Genomic DNA, 21,491 nt, shown 5'->3' with positions numbered 1-21,491 from the left:
CGTTCCACACCAAAGCACACTATGAGCCAAAGATAAGTTACGGCATTTAATTAACAGACAGACAGGTCCTTGGCAGCAAACCAGCACAGACAAACTTGGGCAGCAATAAACACAGATAAGGCTTGGCAGCAATCCAGCCTGCCAAGCTCATAACAATGTTCTCCGACATTCGATCCTGCGTTGACTTCTGCAAAGAGGGGCGTGTGCACAAGCAGTCTTTTTATAGTCTGGAGAGGAGCCTAATGACCACCAGCTGAGTGCAATCACCTCCTGTACTTGCACAACTGTTCCTGACACCTATTAGCTCTTTGGTGCTGTGCATCCAGGAACAACTCATTACTGGCGTCCGGCTCACTCTCCCTTGTCTCCTCCCCACTGGTCCAAGGCTCAGGCGTCTCCTGGTGGCCAACCAGCCTCTCTGCACCCTGCTCAGAGTCGGAACCCTGTCCAGGGTCCTCCACATTATCCAGAGCCGACTCATCGGGCCCCTCGCTGTTGGAGTCTGGTGGCAGCTCCAACGGCTCCTGCTGGGCCACAACAGCTAAGCAAGACCTTTGTTGAGTGAACTTTGCTCCACTATACCCTCTGCCTGTGCCCAGTCCAGCAAAACAAAGGAACAAGGAAAGGAGCCCACGAAACAAAGAACAAACAGTGAGTCCACTAAACAAGGAACAAGGTAATGAGTTCACGAAGTCAGGAAGAAGGCACTGAGTTCACAAATAAGGTAGAAGCAAACAGTCCTACAAATGCCAAATATCGGTACCGGCACACCAAACTCTACCAATTCAGCATTTGTTCCCGACAAATGGCCCTCCCCACAGCATCTCCTTAAGTCTGTCCCCAGGTGTGCCTTGTGAAGAGAGGTGGGGCGCTCTCTTATCCAAGTTGTCGGAAAAGCCAGCGCTGTTCTTGCCTTCTCTCCACTCTCCATGCTCAAGGATCAGGAGAGGGTGGTCCTTGCTCATCGCCTGAGCTCTGTCTCTCGTGTTCACTCCTTAGTCTCTCGATCATCCTGCCACCTCCCGAGTTGTTGAGTGAGCCTGTGCTTTTCTTGCCTTCTCTCCACTCTCCATGCTCAAGGATCAGGAGAGGGTGGTCCTTCCTCATCGCCTGAGCTCTGTCTCTCATGTTCACTCCTTAGTCTCTCTTGATCATCCTGCCCCCATTCTTCCCTGCCTACAAGTTGTCCCAATCCCAATCCTGAAAGGCCCTGGCCTGCTTCTCCCCACATTCCTCCGAAGCCAACAAAGCCACCTCCTCAATCTCCGTCAGCTCCAGCTTTATCTTGTCTTCCTCCGCAGATTCAGGTTTCGACAGGGGGCATGACATGAGGACCAGCTTGCAACTCACATTGCAGCAGTGGTCAAAAGGGCCCAGCAGGGAATATACTACCTGAAACTTCTCAGGAAACAATAACTGAATGAAAAACTTCTGGTGACCTTCTACCGCTGCACCTTAGAGAGTATTTTAACTGACTGCATCTGTGTATGGTTTGCCAATTGCACAGTGGCAGATAAGACAGAGCTCCAGAGGGTTAACATCATTGCCCAGAAGATCACGGGTTGCCCTCTCCTCTCTTTGGAAGAGCTTTATAGTTCCCGCTGCCTTAAGAAAGTTCAAAACATTCTTGAAGATCCATCCCATGGTGGGCACTTTTTTTTTTAAACTATTACCATCTGGCAGACGGTACAGGACAATAAAAACAAGAACAAGCTGAAAAACAGCTTCTATCCCAGGGCAGTAACCATATTGAATTCTACGGTATAATGCCGGGATGGTGAACCTATGGCACGCATGACTTCCCATTTGCTTGTAGGGTCGTTTTTTGCCCTCCGGAGCCTTCAGGGAAGCCTCCGGAAGGCCCCTGAAGGCTCCGGAGGGCTAAAACCAACCCTAGGAGCAAACCGGAACTCTGTTCCTGAACTTCTGGTTTGCCCGGAGGGCTGGTTTTCTGCACTCCTGAGCCTTCAGGGAAGCTCCTGAAACCTTGGGGGGGGGGGTCAGGCTGTTTTCGCCCACCCCAGGTTCCTATAAAGCCTCTGGAGCCTGGGGAGAGCAAAAAAAGCATGCCAAAAATGGGGTGGAGCGCTAGTCATGCGCGCATACATGCTGGGGTCAGGTGCATTGTATTATGGGTGTGGCACGCCCATGCACGATCCCACTTCCCCGCTTTTGGCACATGAGCCAAAAAAAGTTCCCCATCACTGGTGATATCGGGACACTATATTGTCAAAAGTATTCGCTCACCCATCCAAATAATCAGAATCAGGTGTTCCAATCATGGCCATAGGTGAATAAAATCAAGTACCTAGGCATGCAGACTCTTTTTACAAACATTGGTGAAAGAATGGGTCGCTCTCAGGAGCTCGGTGAATTCCAGCGTGGACCTGTGATAGGATGCCACCTGTGCAAAAAATCCAGTCGTGACATTTCCTCCCTAAATATTCCACAGTCAACTGTCAGCTGTATTATAAGAACGTGGAAGTGTTTGGGAACGACAGCAACTCAGCCACAAAGTGGTAGGCCACGTAAACTCGTCCAACGTCATTGTGCGACCTCACAAATGCGCTTCTGGAAGAATGGTCAAAAATTCCCATCAACACACTCCTGAACCTTGTGGACAGCCTTCCCAGAAGAGTTGAAGCTGTTATAGCTCCAAAGGGTGGACCGACATCATATTGAGCCCTATGGATTAGGAATGGGATGTCACTTACAGTAAGTTCATATGCGAGGAAAGGCAGGTGAGCGAATACTTTTGGCAATATAGTGTACATAGAATGTAAAGGTTGTATGTTTGTGTTTTTATTTTTATCACTGTAATGTACGCTGAAGACAGCACTTCATCTCATTGTACCATGTGCAATGACAATAAAGTATATTAAAGTGAACCTGTATAACTTTTCCTTAATGGTGAAATATTTCTCTCATTTCGCACCTCTAGCAGGTAACTGGCAGGAAATCCAACTTGGTCTAGGCTACCCAGCAGAACACAGAACCTAAGGCCAATGTAACACCCAGCTAAATACTAGCCAGATGCTTTCTTCGGTTAAAAACAGGTTGGAAAACCAATGAGGTCACCTGTACAGGTGAGTAAGACTAAACAGCTAAAGACAAAGAACGTTTTTCCCGAACGAAGTAGGAAGGCAAGATCCTAACCAGCAGAGCTGCCCGGGCAGCCTTGCACTTCTCTTTGCGTCCGGAAATGAGGATGATGTCACATTTGCGAGGACTTGTGTCCAGTTCGGGCATCACGTCGCCGTTTTCCTGAGACTGTGCTTCTGAACCTGCTTGCGAGAAGAAAAAAATAAATTGAAATAATAGAGGAGCTTTAAAAAAAAAACAATGCACTCACCGTCCTGAGTTTCTTCCTGGAATTTCTTTTGGGGGGGGGGGGGCAGGGGAGTTTGAAAACTACACCACCTACCACTCCACCTCACCCCACCCACCTGAATTGTCGTCTCGCTCCGGGAACTTGACGAGGACATCGTGATCCCGAGTGATCTGTTGCACCTTGTAACCTTTCGCCCCCATGACGACCCGATGGTACCGCTGAGGGATGACGCATTCCAGGATCACCTGAGCCTCCTGCGGAAGGTGAGAAATCCAAGCCCAGGCGCTGGTTTATATATTTATCAAGATTTTCATCTCACCTTCATTACTTTGTCGGAAACTCAAGGCGGTGAATGTTACATTAGAGGCAGTCCTCGTCTTACAACAGTTCATTTCAGGGATCGCTCGGGAGTGACAACGGCACTGAAAAAGAATGACTGGTTACCGTTTTTCTCACAGCATCCGCAACCTCCTCGCGTGATCAAAATTCAGATGCTCGGCAACTGACCCATAATTATGGCGGCTGCTGTGTCTCGAGGTTGTGCGATCACCTTTTGCAAACTGCACCTTTTGCAAAGTGTGTCTGAGTGTGTGTGTGCATGCGCGTGTCCGAGGTGGTATTCAGCCGGTTCGGACCTGTTCACCCAAACCGGTAGCGGAAAAGGCAGGTGGGCCCACCACCACCCTGCCCCGGTTCTGTGCCGTCCTATTTAGGCACATTTTTGAAGCCGGGCGCATGCATGTAAGGGGACCACACAGGCAAAGCGCATGCGAAGCGAGCAGGCGGCGAACCCGGGATAACAAAATATGAAGCCCACTGCTGGTGTGTACGTACACACATACACAAACTCAGTGTGTGTGTGCATAGATATGAAATTCTGTTGTCTCTGTCTCAAAAGGAAATGTATAAATACCCATGCATATATATAACACAAACATATACATGCTATACACATGTGTATGTGCACACACACACATATACACATATATGTACACAGATATATTCATACATATACACACAAAGATATATTCTGTGTGTGTGTGTGTGTACGTTCTGACCCCCCTCCTTCCAGCGATTAACGCCAACACAGGCTTAATAGTTTGCCACTCTTTATTTACAGCAATTACAATCCTGTTGGCTGAAAGCCCAACATGACTCACTGGCAATACATTGGCAGCAACCCAGACTTCCACAGACAAGAGATACAATACAAACAAGAGCTTCTCCAGCTTGGTATGAACGGTTGTGTCCTGCAAAAGGGCTCCTCCCAAAGTCTCTTCTTATATACTCTCTTGGGAGGAGCCAAGCCACAACCACCTGGACCTGATTATCTCTTATGAGTCTGTCTCCGTAACTGCTGCCTCCGTTTCTCCGCCCTTCGTTGCCGGGCGTCAGGGACAAACTCCCTTTGATCTTCACCACTGCTCCAATGCCTGACATCAGGGATAAACTCCCTTTGATCTTTCCCACTGCTTCATGCCTCAGGCGCCTCCTGGTGGCCAACCAGCCTCCCTGGTCCCTGCTCGAAGTCTGAACCCTGCCCAGGGTCCATATATATGGTTTTGTTGTTTATATGTATATGTACATATATATGTATATATATGTATATATATGTATGTATGTGTGTGTGTATATATATATATATATATATATATATATATATATATATGTGTGTGTGTGTGTGTGTGTGTGTGTGTGTGTGTGTGTGTGTGTGTGTGTGTGTGTGTGTGTGTGTGTGTGTGTATGCATGTGTGTATGTATATATCTATATCTATATCTATATCTATATCTATATCTATATCTAGAGAGAGAGAGAGAGAGAGAGAGAGAGAGAGAGAGAGAGAGAGAGAGAGAGAGAGAGAGTGAGTGAGTGTGTGTCTTGTTGTATTCGGGTCTTTTCCCGTGTAAGATTGAGATTGTCACACACACAGATACATACACACATACAGACACACATATATAGTGCAGTGCATGTGTCTGTGTATATATATGAAATTCTGTTGTCTCTGTCTCACAAGCGTGCACAAACATATATACACATATATGTACACACATATATATATTAATACATATATACACATACCCATAAAGATATATTCTCTCTGTGTGCGTACACACAGACACAGTGTATGCAGTATGTATGTGTGTCTCTATGTATGTGTGTGTGTATACATATACATACAGACACATATATAGACACATACAGTCTGTGTGTATATATATATATATATATATATATATATATATATATATATATATATATATATATATATATATATATATATATATATATATATATATATATATATATATATATATATATATATAGTGTGTTTATGTGTGCGTGTGTGTACTGTCAACTTGTAAAGCGTTTCCACGACTACTATCAAGTTGACATTGGAGGAAGGGAGAATTCCATGCATACCTTCGGCCAGAGTCGGATCTCAGGTTTCTACAGCAGACATGTTAGGAGCAAAGTTCACAGCCTGCTGCAGCACCTCGCTGGTGGATGTGATTTATGACAGACTGAGGGAAGGGGAGACACAGGGGTAAAGTTCAGAGACCATTAACCGGAAATCAGTGTCGGCTCTGCAGAAGAACATGTCAAAATGTTGCTCCTAATAAATGACTGGATTTCTTTTGAACTTTGTCTCGAGGCTTGTAAATTAATTAGGTCATCTTTTGGAAACTGCACACACACACACACTCTTACAGAGAGAATATATCTTTATATATGAGTGTGTGTATGTATGTATGTATGTATGTACATAGATACAGAGTGGGTGTGTGTGTATAGGATGTGTATATTTGTGTAATGTATGAGCATGGGTATACATACACTTTCCTTTGAGAGCAGGCAACAGAATTTCAATTTTAATGTATGCCTGTGTGCTCATGGTAGAAAATACCAATAAAGGTTATCTTCTCTATCTTAAAAGTTGCTGTGACCTCTAGGGATTTGTTCATTAAATGGGACAGCATGAGAGGCATTCTCTGCTGGCAGATTCATGGTAGAAGGACGAGAAAGGTGCTTTTTCTAAGACGACTCACACTCTGGTCCACCCAAGAGTCACTTTTAGTGCCCACCGCAATCCAGAGAGAAGAGCCTGACCTACCAAGTCACCGATGATCTCCAGGATGCGCCTCTTGGCCGCCTCCACGCAATCCTTGGCTCCCTTGAGCGTCACGCGATCACTCTGGACACCTGTCCGGGGGAAACTCACAGTGACCCCACCGTACTCTTCTGCAATCTCCCGCAGCACGTGTCCCCGACGGGCCACAAAATGGCGGTGGTACTTGGGATCCACCACCATCGAGTCTTCAATGACATTATCCTAGAGGGGAAGTAGCGGGTGGGGAACAGAAGGAGTCACTAAGCTTTCGCGCTTCATGGAAGTTGTTTCTCCTCCACCTTTCACAATTTGATCCCGTCTGGAAAGAGAATGTTTGGCCCAGTGGTGGGCTGCTAACCAGTTTACTACCAGTTTGTTCGTGCTCATGCGCAGAAGAGTCTGGGCGGAGCCTCCCGCCGCCACCACTACCAAACCAGGCCGAACCAGCAGCAACTCACCTCTGGTTTGGCCTGGTTAAAACCATTAGCGGCAATATCGTTATGAGGAATAATGAGGAATAAGGGGAGGTTTCAATCCCTATGAAAACAATGACAGCAACTCCTACAATAAGGATGTGTGGAAAGAATGCTCCCACTCTTGACCCAGCATCTCGCCCCAACCCCATCCAATAGCTCAGAGGTCTACTAAACTTGGTAACTTTAAGACTTGTGGACTTCAACTCCCAGAATTCCTAGGACGAGCCCTTCCCCATCAATTCCTACAGGTTTCTTTTAAGCAGGAATTGCAAAAAGTATAAAATCTTCCTAATGCAGAAGAGTTATAGTTATTGTTGTGGCTTGCCAGTGGCCAGCAGAGCAGGCAGCAGATTCGGACAGGTTCAAGGAGGCTGGGGGAGAACATGGGCCAATCCTGGAGTCTGGGGGAGGCTCTGATGAGGGCTCTGTGTCGAAGGCAGAGATGGGACCAGGGCCGTCTGACAGTTAGCAGCTGCCTTCAGAGTCAGACATGAGTGAGGCAGAGGAACAGCTGGAGCCTGTTCCCAGTGTGCGATTACGCAGAGTTGCCAGACGAAGCTAACAGCTAAGGAACAAGGGTCAACTTGGGAGTAAAGCCACAGGTGGACAGTGAATGGTCCCTCCCATAGGGAATAAAACAGTGGTGGGATTCAAAGTTTTTTTACTACCGGTTCTGTGGGCGTGGCTCGGTGGGCGTGGCAGGGAAAGGACACTGTAAAATCTCCATTCCCACCCCACTCCAGGGAAAGGATACTGCAAAATCCCAATTTCCACCCAATCAGCTGGGACTCAGGAGGCAGAGAGTAGATGGGGGCGGGGCCAGCCAGAGGTGGTATTTACTGGTTCTTTGAACTACTCAAAAATTCCGCTACCGGTTCTCCAGAGGAGAACAATGTTTGCAGGAGACAATTGGTTCATTCCTTTATTCTTGCCAAGTATTGCGGCGTCTGAAAGATATTGGCTTGGCCACTCTCCAAGCCTGACAAAGGTCGGTAATTGTGAACTATCTTGAAAGGCTGTGGGAGACGAAAGGCTTTGCTGAAGAGGAATTAACTGTAAATTAAATAAAAGGGGTTTATCGGGATAAGGACTCAGCTTCGTGCTGCTGGGGAAGCCTAGGTCAGAACAGTTAGCCTTCCCCTTCCAAAGTAGAGATGATTTTTGGTGGCCCTCCATCTCTACCAACCCACCTTCTAGAAGAGAAAACGTGCTAAGAGAAGATCAACCTGCATGAATGAAATCACAGCGACGGCGCTAGAGCTCTAGGGATTTGTCCACTCAACAAATTCCTCAAGAGGAATTCTGGGAGGAGCTGAATCCACGAGTCTTAAACACGCCATCTTTGGAGACCTCTGCCAAAGCTGTACGACCCATACCAAGTTACGGATGAGACACTCCAGTTCTTGCTGGGCCTGCCGTACTGCCTCCTCCTTCCCCACAATGGTGATAACATCCTGGTCCTTATCCTCAGGGGTGGGGAAGATGATCCGGGCACCGGTGCGGTCCCTCACTTTGCGGATATTAGCACCTCCACGCCCAATCAGGAACTTGTGGTAGTCTGGCTTAGCGTGCAGTTCCACTGAGTGGTTGTTGATTTGCTGGATGGAGATTAAAAAAAAATGCGGAGATGCATCAGTTCTCCAAAAGACTTCAAGTAGGACCGGCGACCCTGGCCTTCCCTTATCTGAAGTTATAAGGATACTGGGAAAAAGTGATTTATATCTGGTCTTCACTCTTACACCATGGCACCATTCCCCTGGTCACACAATCAAAATTTGGGTGCTTAGCATGTATTTCGCCAAGCGCTGGGCAAAATAGGAGATTCGGGCAGTTGAAATGAGCATTTATTATAGAAGATCCGTTAGAAACAGGAAATAGCTTAATGCGAGAATTAGAAAAATAGGGAGATGTAGCAGGGTTAAAGATTAATAGAGAAAAGACTAAAATGATAACTAAAAATTTGAAGGAAGAACAAAACAAAGAATTAGAAAGAATAATAGGACTGCAAGCGACAAAGAAAGTTAAATATCTTGGAATATGGCCAACTGCAAAGTGCTCAACTATAAAAGAAAATAATTATACAAAATTAGTGCAACAAATAAAAAAAAGATGTAGAGTTATGGGGGAAACTACAACTATCATTATTAGGAAAAATAGCAGCGATAAAAATGAATATATTACCGAGACTGTTATACTTATTTCAAACAATCCTCATAATAATAAATTATTATTATAATAAAATTATAATTTTATTGAATTGAACAAAATTATATTAAAATTTATATGGCAAGGGAAGAAAGCCAGGATAAAGTTGAAAGCTCTACAGGATGACAGAAGCAGAGGTGGTATGGGACTCCCTGACTGGGAGCTTTATTACAAAGCAGCAGCATTAACATGGATTAGGGATTGGATAAATTTAAAAAATAAAAGAATACTAACATTAGAGGGCCACGATTTGCAAACGGGATGGCACTTTTTCCTATGGGAAGAGGGTAAAAAGAAAAAAAAATACTTTCATAGACACTATATTAGAGATGCACTGATACAGGTCTGGAATAAAATGAGAGAAAGATACTACATGAAAATACTGACATGGCTTTCCACTATGGAAGCCAAGACACATCCCAATACATTAGATCTATCAAAAATGGTTAGATATAGTGAAATTTTAGACATCCAAGGAAATTTGAAAACAAATCAGGAATTAAAGGAGCAAAATATAAATATAGACTGGTGACCATATCTTCACCTACAATTGAGATTCACAAAAAGATGTAAAAGAATATGGAATATACACAGAATTACAAAAAATAGATGAAATTTTAATTGGTCCGGAAAATTCATAACAAAAATTTACAAATATTTATTAGAAGTAACATTAGAAGAAGAAAAAGTTAAAGGTTGCATGATAGCATGGGCCAAAAGCTTTGGACACAATATAGATCTAGTGGATTGGGAAAGAATTTGGAATATAAATTATAAACTAACACGATCAGTAGTACTCAAAGAAAATATGTATAAAAAATTTTATTGTTGGCATTTACCACTAACAGGATTTGCTAAAATGTACCCAAACATGAATCCGACCTGCTGGAAGTATAAAAAAAATACAAGGGACTTTCTATCACATATAGTGGACCTGCCCGGAAACTCAAAAATATTGGACAAAAATTTGGAACTGGGTGCAAGAAATTACAGGAGAACAAATAAAATACAAACCCGAACTCTTTCTGCTCGGAATAATCAAAGGGAAATATACAAAGAAAATTAAGTACATATTAACACATCTGCTGACCACAGCTAGAATAGCATTTGCCCAATGCTGGAAACAAAATAATATCCCCTCGGACAAATTAGTGATAAAAAAAATTCTGGATTGTGTAGAGATGGACAAATTAACACTAAAATTAAAAGACAAAGAAGAGCCGGAATATTATGAAATTTGGAACAATTGGTACAAATGGCTGCAAAACAAGAATAAAATTAATTAAGCCGAAAAACAAGATATATATATATATATAGCGAGAACTGGGTATAAAGTTTTATAAACATAGAAGCGAAGTAATATTTGCATGTCCAGGTATGATGACATAATAATGTTGATATAATGACTGTAAGGTGTTGTACGAGGAAAATAATAATAATAATAAAAAACAAAGAAATGAGCGTAAAGATTTATAGCAAGCTCAAGCGCTCTACAAGAATCTGAGCTACTAACAGTCAAGGCAAATTAGTGGGAGATAAGAAAGGCATTCAAGATGGGCTCGACATAGATCCCTTGCAGGAGCGCAGGGACTCATGACTTATGGCGCATTTGATACCTCCCTCGGGCTCAGCCTGGTCATCTCCTACATATTTATGACAATTGAGAGGTCACAGGGTCAAGTGGTGACCATTTGTCACCTGGCTTCTAACAGGCAAAGTCAACGGGAGAAGCTGGATCCACTGAACGATCATGTAATTCATGGTCTCCAGTGATCTGCTTAACAACAGCCATGGCAAAAGAGGTTGTGAAATCGGGTGCGACTCACTTAGCAACTGCCTTGCTTAGCGATGGAAATTCTGGTCCCAATTGTCATCGTAAGTCGAGGACTCCCTGTACTCAAGATAACGTTCAGCTCCTACTGCCAATATTTGTTTCTCCATGGGAATCTGTATTCCAAAACATCACTTAGCTACCTGTTCCTAGACTTGAATCGAATTAAAATGTTGTACGTTAAGCAATCTGTGACCCACTTCCAGGTTCTTTTTAAAAGGTAAAACACAAGCCAATGTTTTAAGTAGAAAAAATTGAGGTCTCCATAGAAAGAAGTTCTAACTCTTCAAATCTTTGGCCATCAGAACATTTCAGAAAAAAATGTAGATTTAGTATTGACTACCAGAAAGAACAGAGTCCAATGCAACCAATGAAAACCCACTTAATTTTGTGCAGTGAACTCCAGATTTAAAACTGGTTTCTAAGGTCACTTTGTAGCATTTTGCATTTCTGTTTAGCTCTTTGGATTTCTTGTAGTTGACAATAAATCTGTTGTCTTTTTTATTAGAACTGATTCCTGCTTTCTTACTAGATTCAGCTTAGTATCTCGGGATATTCCTAAAAAGTTGAGTGATTTTTGTTGAGCCCTTCCACTACAACTGACTAGACATTAAAACCCAGGAAGCATTAAAAAAACAAAATTAAAAATGCAGTGTTTTCCCAAGGCCGGATCCACAACCACACTACAAATAAACTTTAAAAAATATTATTGATGTAACACTAAATAGCAGCCATACCGTCTTATAACAAAGCAGAAGCAAAATAATGCAGATTCTCAGCACTTTGGAATGACTCTTAAATGTAATTATTATAAGTGAAAAAATACCAATACAAATATTAATTGAAACCTGAAGTTGAGTGTGGCAATGAAAGAGTTAAGGGCATGAGAGATAAGGAGGAAAAACTCTATGGTAGGGATGGGCAGCTATGGTAACTTTATGACCTGTGGACTTCAACTCCCAGAATTCCTTAGGCAGCCAGGCTGGCTTAGGAATTCTGGAAGTTGAAGTCCACAGGTTGTAAAGTTGCCATAGTTGCCAACCCCTACTCTATGGTGTCTCTGCTTTCCTTGATACCCTAAATGTCTCTTTATGAAAGAGTTAAGGGCATGAGAGCTAAGGAGAAAAACTCTATGATAGGGATGGGCAGCTATGGTAACTTTATGACCTGTGGACTTCAACTCCCAGAATTCCTTAGGCAGCCAGGCTGGCTTAGGAATTCTGGAAGTTGAAGTCCACAGGTTGTAAAGTTGCCATAGTTGCCAACCCCTACTCTATGGTGTCTCTGCTTTCCTTGATACCCTAAATGTCTCTTTATGAAAGAGTTAAGGGCATGAGAGCTAAGGAGAAAAACTCTATGGTAGGGATGGTCAGCTATGGTAACTTTACGACTTGTGGACTTCAACTCCCAGAATTCCTTAGGCAGCCAGGCTGGCTCAGGCATTCTGGAAGTTGAAGTCCACAGGTTGTAAAGTTGCCATAGTTCCCTACCCCTGCTCTATGGTGTCTCTGCTTTCCTTGATACCCTAAATGCCTGATTATTTTGCTTAACGTTTATTGGTTAATAATGGTTAATTCAAAGCTAGTCCACATCCTTACTGTTCCAGCCCTTCAAGGCCCTTTAGAGCTGTTCCCTACAATCAACTCATGGAACAGAAGTTGCCTTCAGAAGTTGTGGGAGCTTCATCACTGGAAGCTTTCAAGAAGAGATTGGACTGCCATTTGTCAAAAATGGAGTAGGGCAGCGATGGTCATTTTTCAGGCTATTTTCAGGCTGTTTTTGGCTCGAAAAACAGCCTGAAAACGGCTAGAAAAATGGCCTGATAATGGCCTAAAAGGGTCTGTTTTTTGGCCGTTTTTCGGGCCATTTATTGGCATCCCCCCAAAGATCAGCTGGCCAGCACACACATGCCTGGTTTTTGGTTGTTTTTAGGCCATTTTGGGCCCGAAAAACAGCCTGAAAATGAGCCCAAAACAATCTAAAAACGATCCTGTTTTTTGGGCATTTTTCAATCTGTTTTCTGGCACCCGCAAAGACCAGCTGACTGGCACACATGTGTGCGCTAGAAAGAAGAAGAGCAGCTGTCGATGGCGCACATGCCCAGAGAGAGGGCTCTGCGTGTCACCTCTGACACACATGCATAGGTTTGTGTTCTTACCTCCCTCGTCCCACACCAACACACACTCCGAGCCAAAGATAAGTTACGGCATTTAATTAACAGACAGACAGGTCCTTGGCAGCAAACCGGCACAGATAAGCCTTGGCAGCAATCCAACATAGATAAGCCGTGGCAGCAATCCAGTCTACCAAGCTCATAATAATGTTCTCTGACATTAGTTCCTGCGTTGACTTCTGCAAGAGGGGCATGTGCACAAGCAGTCTTATTTTGGTCTGGAGAGGAGCCTAATGACCACCAGCTGAGTGCAATTACCTCCTGTACTTGGGCAACTGTTCCTGACGCCTATTAGCTCTTCGGTGCCGGGCATCCAGGAACAACTCACTACTGGCATCCGGATCACTCTCCCTTGTCTCCTCCACACTAGTCCAAGGCTCAGGCGCCTCCTGGTGGCCAACAAGCCTCTCTGCACCCTGCTTGGAGTCGGAACCCTGTCCAGGGTCCTCCACATCCTCCAGAGCCGACTCAAAGGGCCCCACGCTGTCGGGGTCTGGTGGCAGCTCCAACAGCTCCTGCTGGGCTACAACAGGTTTGCCATCACAGGTGTAGGGTCTCCTGCTTGGGTGGGGAGGGGGTGGACTAGATGACCTACAAACCCCTTCCAACTCTTTGTCAATCTGTTAATCTGCTCTGCAAACCCCCCAATTGGGGATGGACGTCGACCAAGGGCCTACCTTTTCCTCAGCGAGATGCAGCAACTGGCGCTTCGCTCTTTCCACCTCTTCGCCGGGCCCTCGGATGGTGACTTTCTCGCTGCCCGAGCCTTCGGAAGGGAAATGGATGTGCACCCCGCCGCATTCCTCCATGATCGAACGCACCAGCCGCCCCTTGGCTCCAATCAACGAATTGTGCAGTTTGGCGGGGATGGAGATATCCACTTCCCTGATGTTAGCCTGAGGGCGAGAAGAGCAAAATTCAAGCTCAAAATGAATAAATAATCTGGCCTCCACATTATTCACCATATTCGATTTCTCTTCCGACAAGATATTTGTCACTCAGGTTTCAACTGTGAGATCTTTGGGGGTTCTCTGAGGTTTTCTTAGAGATGTTTCATTAACAAGGTGGACTACGTTATCAGTGTTGTGACGATGTTACCCGGTTTGATAATGAAACACCTTTATGGATCTTTATGGCTTGCTCAGACATGGGTACGTTAGAATCCATGGTTCAGAAACATTCTGAACCAGGGGTGTTTCTATTCTCCAGCACTCAGAATCCCCCCCCACTATCCCAGGTTACAATTTTACAAGTAGGTTTCTGCAGGGGTGAAATGCTCTGAAATCTGCTACCGGTTCGCGTCATGCGCGCCTATGCACCGCAGGCGCTAAGAAGCCTTTCCTGAGTCTGCAAAGTAGACTCAGCTGTGCCACGCGATTTAGGAAAGGATTTCCTGCTTTCTAGAGAATATAAATTGCGTGGCACACAGCTGATTGTCGGAACCTAAGAGAGCCGAGGTGGCGCAGTGGTTAAATGCAGCACTGCAGGCTACTTCAGCTGACTGCAGTTCTGCAGTTCGGCTGTTCAAATCTCACTGGCTCAGGGTTGACTCAGACTTCCATCCTTCCAAGGTGGGTAAAATGAGGACCCGGATTGTTGTTGGGGGCAATATGCTGACTCTGTAAACCGCTTAGAGAGGGCTGAAAGCCCTATGAAGCGGTATATAAGTCTAACTGCTATTGCTATTGCTAACCTTTTTTCCTACCTGAAATGGAACTGTTGGGGGAATAGCCTGGACAAAGCTCTCTACACCAACCCTGGACGTGTGGCTGAGTGGGGGGGCAGCACAATCAGAGTATGGAGGGGGAGGGGGGGAGGAGGAGGAAGAGAAGAAAGAAGAGAAGGAGGAGGAAAATGGTTCACACACCCACCAGCTCTCTCTGGATGGCCAAGATACGATCCCGAGCATCCTCACAATTGGCCTTCTTCCCCGTGATCAGGATCACTTCGGAATTGCTGTTTTCTGTAGGGAGGTCAATCTTGGTATTGGTTTCCTCTCGAATCTATTGTGAAGAGACAACATCAAACCCCAGAGCCGCGAAGCTAGACTACTCTCATGAACTCTACAAGGAACTGCCATCAAGAGATGATGGGTGGAAGGGGCTCCTTCAAGGTGATAGGGAACCTACTTGGGCCACATATTCTCAATGGGTGTTGATGTCTCCTAATGCGAACCCCAAATACGGGGAGAATCTCCAAATCCAAGGGCCCATCTATTTGGGAATCACAACAGTTTTGGAATCCAGTGTGACCTGTGAGTACTCTTAATGCAGGGGTGGGCTGCTACAGGTTCGCCCGGATTCGGGAAAATCCGTAGCTAACATTATGGTCGGTTCAGAGAACCTGCTATTCCCATCCGCGGCTGGCCCCGCCCACCCCTCCCCTCCCAGGAGTCTCTATGCGGCCTCGTTTTGGATGTGAGGTAAGGCTCGGGAAGGGGTAAAAATGGGCCTCGCGGAAATTCCAGAAGGCCAGAAACGGGGTCGCTTCCGACCTCCAGAGGGCCTCCGGAGCCCAAGGGAGGCATTTTTCGCCCTCCCAGAGGCTCGAGGAAAGCTTCCAAAGCCCGGGGAAGGTGAAAATATCCCCCCCCCGGGTAGTGCAGTAAGCCACACCCAGTATGGCCACGCCTACTCAGCAACCAGGCAGAGAACCCGTTGCTGAAATTTTTGAAGCCCACCCATGCTCTAATGTATATAAAACTGCAGGGTAACGTTTTAGATTTACATAGGTAAAAGCAAAGGTTCCCCTCAGACATATGTGCTACTGGTTCCCGACTCTAGGGGGCAGTGCTCGTCTCCATTTCAAAGCCAAAGAGCCAGCGCTGTTCAAAGACGTCTCCGTGGTCATGTGGCCGGCATGACCAAACGCCGAAGGCGAACGGAACGCCTTCGCATCCTTTTACATACCTAGGCTTAAATCCTTGTCCCACTAACCCTTTCCATAAAAAGGGGCATATGTACCCTTTTACCTACTTGCACACAGAAGACAGAGTGTATAATGTGTGAGATGGGGAGAGCCTTCCCCCTTTTACCTTTTTGATATTGGCGCCTCCTTTCCCAATGATGTTCTTGTGGAACTGCTTGAAAATGGGAACCGGGATGGAAAAACTGTTTTCGATCTAAGGCACAGAAAAGGAAGGGAGTTAAGCCAGAGAGATTTCTACTTCCTGCTCTACTTCACCTCCATTAATGCATCTTGGGACTTCCAGATGTAAAGACAGGAAGGATGGACCAGGGCACAGATGGCGCTATAGCCCAGCCTCTGGCTTACTCAGACTTTACGGTATAGAGGCACACCAGCCACCTAACATCCCAGGGGGAGCGCTTCAGCCTATGCATCTCCTGATATTATAGGAAGAGTGGGCAGAATCCAGGCGTGACCCGACAAATGCGTGCACGACAAAAGAGCGCCGACAAAACCGCGGTGAAAAACCCATGACTCATAAATGCGCCCACAACAACGCGCCAACAAAACCGCACCCACAAAACTGCAATTTAAGTGAAGGTAAGGGTTAGGGTTAGGGTTAGGTTCAGGGTTAGGTTTAGGGTTAGGGTTACGTTTAGGGTTATTAGGTTGTTATTAGTTGTTTGTTGAAGCCGCGCTTTTGTCGGCGCGCTGTTGTCGGCACGCTTCTGCGCTCATTCGTCGGCGCGATTTCGACCTCGCGGTTTTCTCGCCGCGGTTTCGTCAGCGCGCTTTTGTTGAGCGCGCATTTGTCGGTGAACCGAATCCAGGGATGGAGTCAAAAGAGGAAGCGTTCTAGAATCCCAACAATTTAACTTTAAAAATTTTTAAATTCCTATTGACCCTTAAATAACTAAATAAACTAATGGAATTTATAAACCAAGGAATGGAGTTAAATCACTCCACAGCTGCTAACCATTACTTGAGAAGATCCCTGGGCTTAAGTCTTATGGCAATGGATTGGTTTAACTGGCCCTTCGGGTGTGGACTGGTCCTTTGATAAGATGCTGCACTGCCTCGCTACTATCCTAACCATCGCAAGGAATAGCAGCAGCTATCCAAAAAAAGAATAGACGGCCTTTCCCTTCTATGCCCCAATGACGGAAAAAGAGGGGAAACCTCTTCCCTGGAAGCTCATCCGAGTGGACTCACCAATTCCGCAATGACTTTTTGTAGGTACTTCGCACATTTCTCCACCTCGTTTTTGGGCCCACGCAACTGTACAATGTCGCTCTTCTGCGATGGGTCGGGGAAATTGATGATTACCTGTAGGGTAGAGGGGCACGACACGTGAAGTTTGAAAAAGAAGAACTCCTATCTATCTCTATCTCTCTATCGTCTCTTTTTCTCTCTCTCTATGTGTGAGGTTTCCAAAAGATGCCCTGATTAATTTACGAAGCTCGAGGCAAAGTTCAAAAGAAATCCGGTCATTTATTTGGAGCAACATTTTGGCATTTCCTGCCGGGGAGCCAAATCTGATTTCCATTTAATGGTGGCTTTTAGGAATATAATCTAACGGTTGGGTTGGCAATATATAAATCACGTAACAATGCTATACCTGTTTCTTTAAATCATACTGTAAAATGTGATTGGCTGCTGTTTTCCTCAATCGGCCATAAGCGGGAGCCAGAATGACTGTTAGCTCTCTGTTTGTTAGATACTGGGCAGATCTAATCTGAGTGTTTTGGAAGCTGGCTGTTAGAAAGTGCCGTGAACTATTCTAAGTTTTGCAACTGCTAGCAAACTTTGTGTACCGGACTGTTTACATGATTATGGACTATGTTATTTGGATTATCCCTTAACTGAAAGACATTGATGACTGACTGTCTTATCCGTGTATGACTTGGACTGTTTGATGGACTCTAATACCTCTATTTCCACGAAAGTGTCTCTGTATGCTGGTTTTTGTGTTCTCCAACACAACTCTCACAACACTTCTCTAAATGCACTCGCTCTCCCAACGGGGAGGTTAGCTAACAGTGTCTGAACTTTACCCCTAACAAACTGGTACTCAACCCGGACAAGACCGAGTGGCTGTTGTGTTTCCCTCCCAATAATTTGGCCAGTGTTCCACCGCTCAGGCTGGGGGGTCAAATTCTATACCCCTCAGATAGGGTTCGCAACTTGGGAGTCCTCCTGGACCCACAGCTGACTTTTGACCATCATCTGTCGGCTGTGACCAGGGGGGCATTTGCCCAGGTTCGCCTGGTGCGCCAGTTGTGACCCTACCTGAATCGGGAGGCCCTCACAACAGTCACTCGAGCCCTTGTGATCTCTAGGCTGGAATACTGCAATGTGCTCTACATGGGGCTGCCCTTGAAGAGCATCCGGCGACTTCAGCTAGTCCAGAATGCGGCCGCGCGAGTGATAGTGGGCGCACCTCGGTTCGCCCACATAACACCTATCCTCCGCGAGCTGCGCTGGCTACCTGTTGATCTCCGGGTGCGCTTCAAGGTGCTACTCACCATCCATAAAGCCCTCCATGGTAGTGGGTCTGAGTACTTGAGAGACCGCCTTCTGCCGATTACCTCCCTTCGACCCATCAGATCGCACAGATTGGGCCTCCTCCGAGTTCCATCCGCCAGTCAGTGCCGACTGGTGACTACGCGGAGGAGAGCCTTCTCAGTAGCAGCTCCGACCCTTTGGAACGATCTCCCCGTAGAGATTCGCACCCTCACCACCGTCCAGACCTTCCGCGCAGCCCTTAAGATCTGGCTATCCCGTCAGGCCTGGGGATAAGATTTTCATCCGCCCCACCCGAATGTTGAATGAATGTTGTGTTTTATTGTTTTATTTTATTCACATATTATTTCATGTTTTGTCTTGCACTCCTTTCCCACGAATTGTAAGCCGCCCTGAGTCCCTTCAGGGAAAAGGGTGGCCTATAAATGACAATAAAATGACTAAAAAAAAAAAAATGACCCCCGTGTCTCCCCTCCCCTCAGTCTGTGTCATAAATCACATCCACCAACGAAGTGCTACAGCAGGTTGTAAACTTTCCCACCTCACATGCCTGCTGTAGAAATCTGAGATCCGACCCTGGTCGAAGGTATGCGTGGAATTCCCCCCCCCCCCCGTTCTTTCAATGTCAACTTGATAATAGGCATGGAAACACTTTACAAGTTGACAGTACGTATGTATGTATCTATCCACCCATCCATCTATCTACATAAACACACACACACACACCCCAAAGTCTTTAAGCCCTACTGCAAAGTAGAGACCTGGCACACACTTGCACTCACACACAAAGCTCCATTTGTGTGAGGGGAGGGCACCTACTCAAGCAGAGGGCACTTAAGTCGAGGGCGCTTTTGCTGACATGTGAAGCTCCACTTACGAGAAGGGAGCTTTGCGCATGAGCTCAGGCACCCTCCAATGGCATGATTAAAGCTTCGCACACACCCATTCCTCCCATGGCCCGGTTTCCAACAGGCCATGGCCTGGGGGTTGAGGACAGAGGTGGGTTCCTACCGGTTTTGACTGGTTCAGCTGAACCGGTAGTGGTTCGGGGGTGTGGTTCGGGAGGCGTGGCAGGCCTGGGTCGCGGGAACCAGCAGCAACCCAGGCCTGCCATGCTCCCGAACCGGTTACTCAGTCGCCGCTGTCGCCATCTTGTTTTTGAGTTTCTGGGCATGCGCAGAACAATTTTAATTGAACTGTGCATGTGTGCACAGCGTGTATCCAGTGCGTATGAGAAGTGCACACACGAGCAAACCGGCAGTAAAGCTGGCCAGAACCCACCCCTAGTTGGGGACCCCTGAGCCAGAGGATTATTGCTATGGAAATAAAATGAGGCGAGACTTGTAGACATGCCTTCTTATTGGGAAAATGCCAGCTGGGTTGGAAGGTGGGATCAAGCAGGAAATTAGCCTTGAATCCTTGCATGATTGAAAAAGGCATAAACCTGACTGTTTGTCCTCCCAAGATCCATGAAACCATATCTGGTTGTTCCTAAGCAAAAGTAAACAGTTTGGGGAAACTCTTCTAATATAGGTAGTGTCAACTCGCGAAGCTTCCCTGACCTGCTCCCGAGTTGCCATAGGCATGGGGACAGGAAATCGTGCCTCCCAGATGCACAAAAGGAATTCACTCCTCAGTCATAACAAGATGCATTCTGGCTGAGTAAGTCAAGGCCATTTCCGTGGATAGCAGCACTGCCTGGAAGGGAGTGACTTCTACAACCCACAAAATTATCTCGTTGGGGAATGTGACAGGATAACACACTTTTTTTTGGGGGGGGGGGAGCAGGGTCAGAGGCAAGGCATGAAGGGAGTGAAGTCAGAGTTGGCTTAAGTCAGGGGTCAGCAATCTGCAGCTCTGGAGCCGCATGTGACTCTTTCATCCTTTTGCTGTGGCTCCCTTTTGCCGGTCGGCTCCATAATTGATAGGGCTTTTGATTAGGACAGGTAGAGGACACTGCGCTAGGAGAAGACTCTATGGTGGGAGAACTGGACTTCCAGTCAGCAGAGGAAAAAGGACGCTGCGCTAGGAAGTGACTCTAAAGCAAGGGTCAACAATCTGCAGCTCTGGAGCCGCATGTGGCTCTTTCATCCTTCTACTGTGGCTCCCTTTTGCCGGTCGGCTCCATAATTGATAGGGCTTTCAATTAGGACAGGCAGAGGACGCTGTGCTAGGAGAAGACTCCATGGCGGGGGAACCAGACTTCCGGTCGGCTCCAGAATTGAATGGAGGACTTCCGATTAGGACCTTTGTGGCTCTTTGAGTGTTTAAGTTTGGTGCTCCTAATAAAGGACTGGAATTTTATTTCCGGATGGTTTAGAGCAGTGTTTTTCAACCACTGTGCCGCGGCACACTAGTGTGCCGTGACATAGTGTAAGGTGTGCCGTGGGAAAAACACTTTATATATAGTCAATATAGGCACAGAGTTAAAATTTTTTAACATTTTCTAATGGTGGTGTGCCTCGTGATTTTTTTCATGAAAAAAGTGTGCCTTTGCACAAAAAAGGTTGAAAAACACTGGTTTAGAGGAATGATTGAGTCTGTCATCTATACCTCTATAACTGTCTGGTTTGGTTTTGCAGACCAAACAAGACAGACACAGGTTTCAGAGGAAACTCCGAACTGCAGAAAAAACAATTACTGCCAACCTGCCTTCCATTGAGGACCTGTATACTGCACGAGTCAAAAAGAGGGCTGTGAAAATGTTTTCAGATCCCTCACATCCTGGCCATGAATTGTTTCAACTCCTACCCTCAAAACGACGCTGCACACCAAGACAACTAGACACAAGAACAGTTCCCTGAACGCCATCACTCTGCTAAACACATAATTCCCTCACCACTGTCAAACTATTCACCAAGGCTGCATTACTATTACTGTTAGTCTCCTCATCGTTCCTATCACCCACCTCCTTCCACTTATGACTGCAGGG

General features: G+C 46.0%; 1 protein-coding gene across 1 annotated transcript in view; it reads right to left on the bottom strand.

The window, feature by feature from the left end:
• The window catches only part of LOC148046609 (vigilin-like), a 113,172-nt gene that overhangs the window by 16,096 nt on the left and 75,585 nt on the right, over nucleotides 1-21,491 (bottom strand). Inside the window, 8 exon segments of the mRNA XM_087714172.1 lie at nucleotides 3,157-3,284; nucleotides 3,447-3,585; nucleotides 6,448-6,666; nucleotides 8,297-8,518; nucleotides 13,807-14,025; nucleotides 15,001-15,132; nucleotides 16,164-16,250; nucleotides 17,249-17,362. Of these exon segments, the coding sequence (XP_087570298.1) occupies nucleotides 3,157-3,284; nucleotides 3,447-3,585; nucleotides 6,448-6,666; nucleotides 8,297-8,518; nucleotides 13,807-14,025; nucleotides 15,001-15,132; nucleotides 16,164-16,250; nucleotides 17,249-17,362 (1,260 nt within the window).

The sequence above is a fragment of the Thamnophis sirtalis genome, unplaced genomic scaffold (assembly GCF_051295495.1).
Source record: "Thamnophis sirtalis isolate CommonGarterSnake01/CBP01778 unplaced genomic scaffold, rThaSir2_p1.2 scaffold_4, whole genome shotgun sequence".
NCBI classification, from domain to species: domain Eukaryota; kingdom Metazoa; phylum Chordata; class Lepidosauria; order Squamata; family Natricidae; genus Thamnophis; species Thamnophis sirtalis.
The sequence above is the reverse complement of the archived record's forward strand: the minus strand, read 5'-3'. Positions and strand labels throughout refer to the sequence as shown.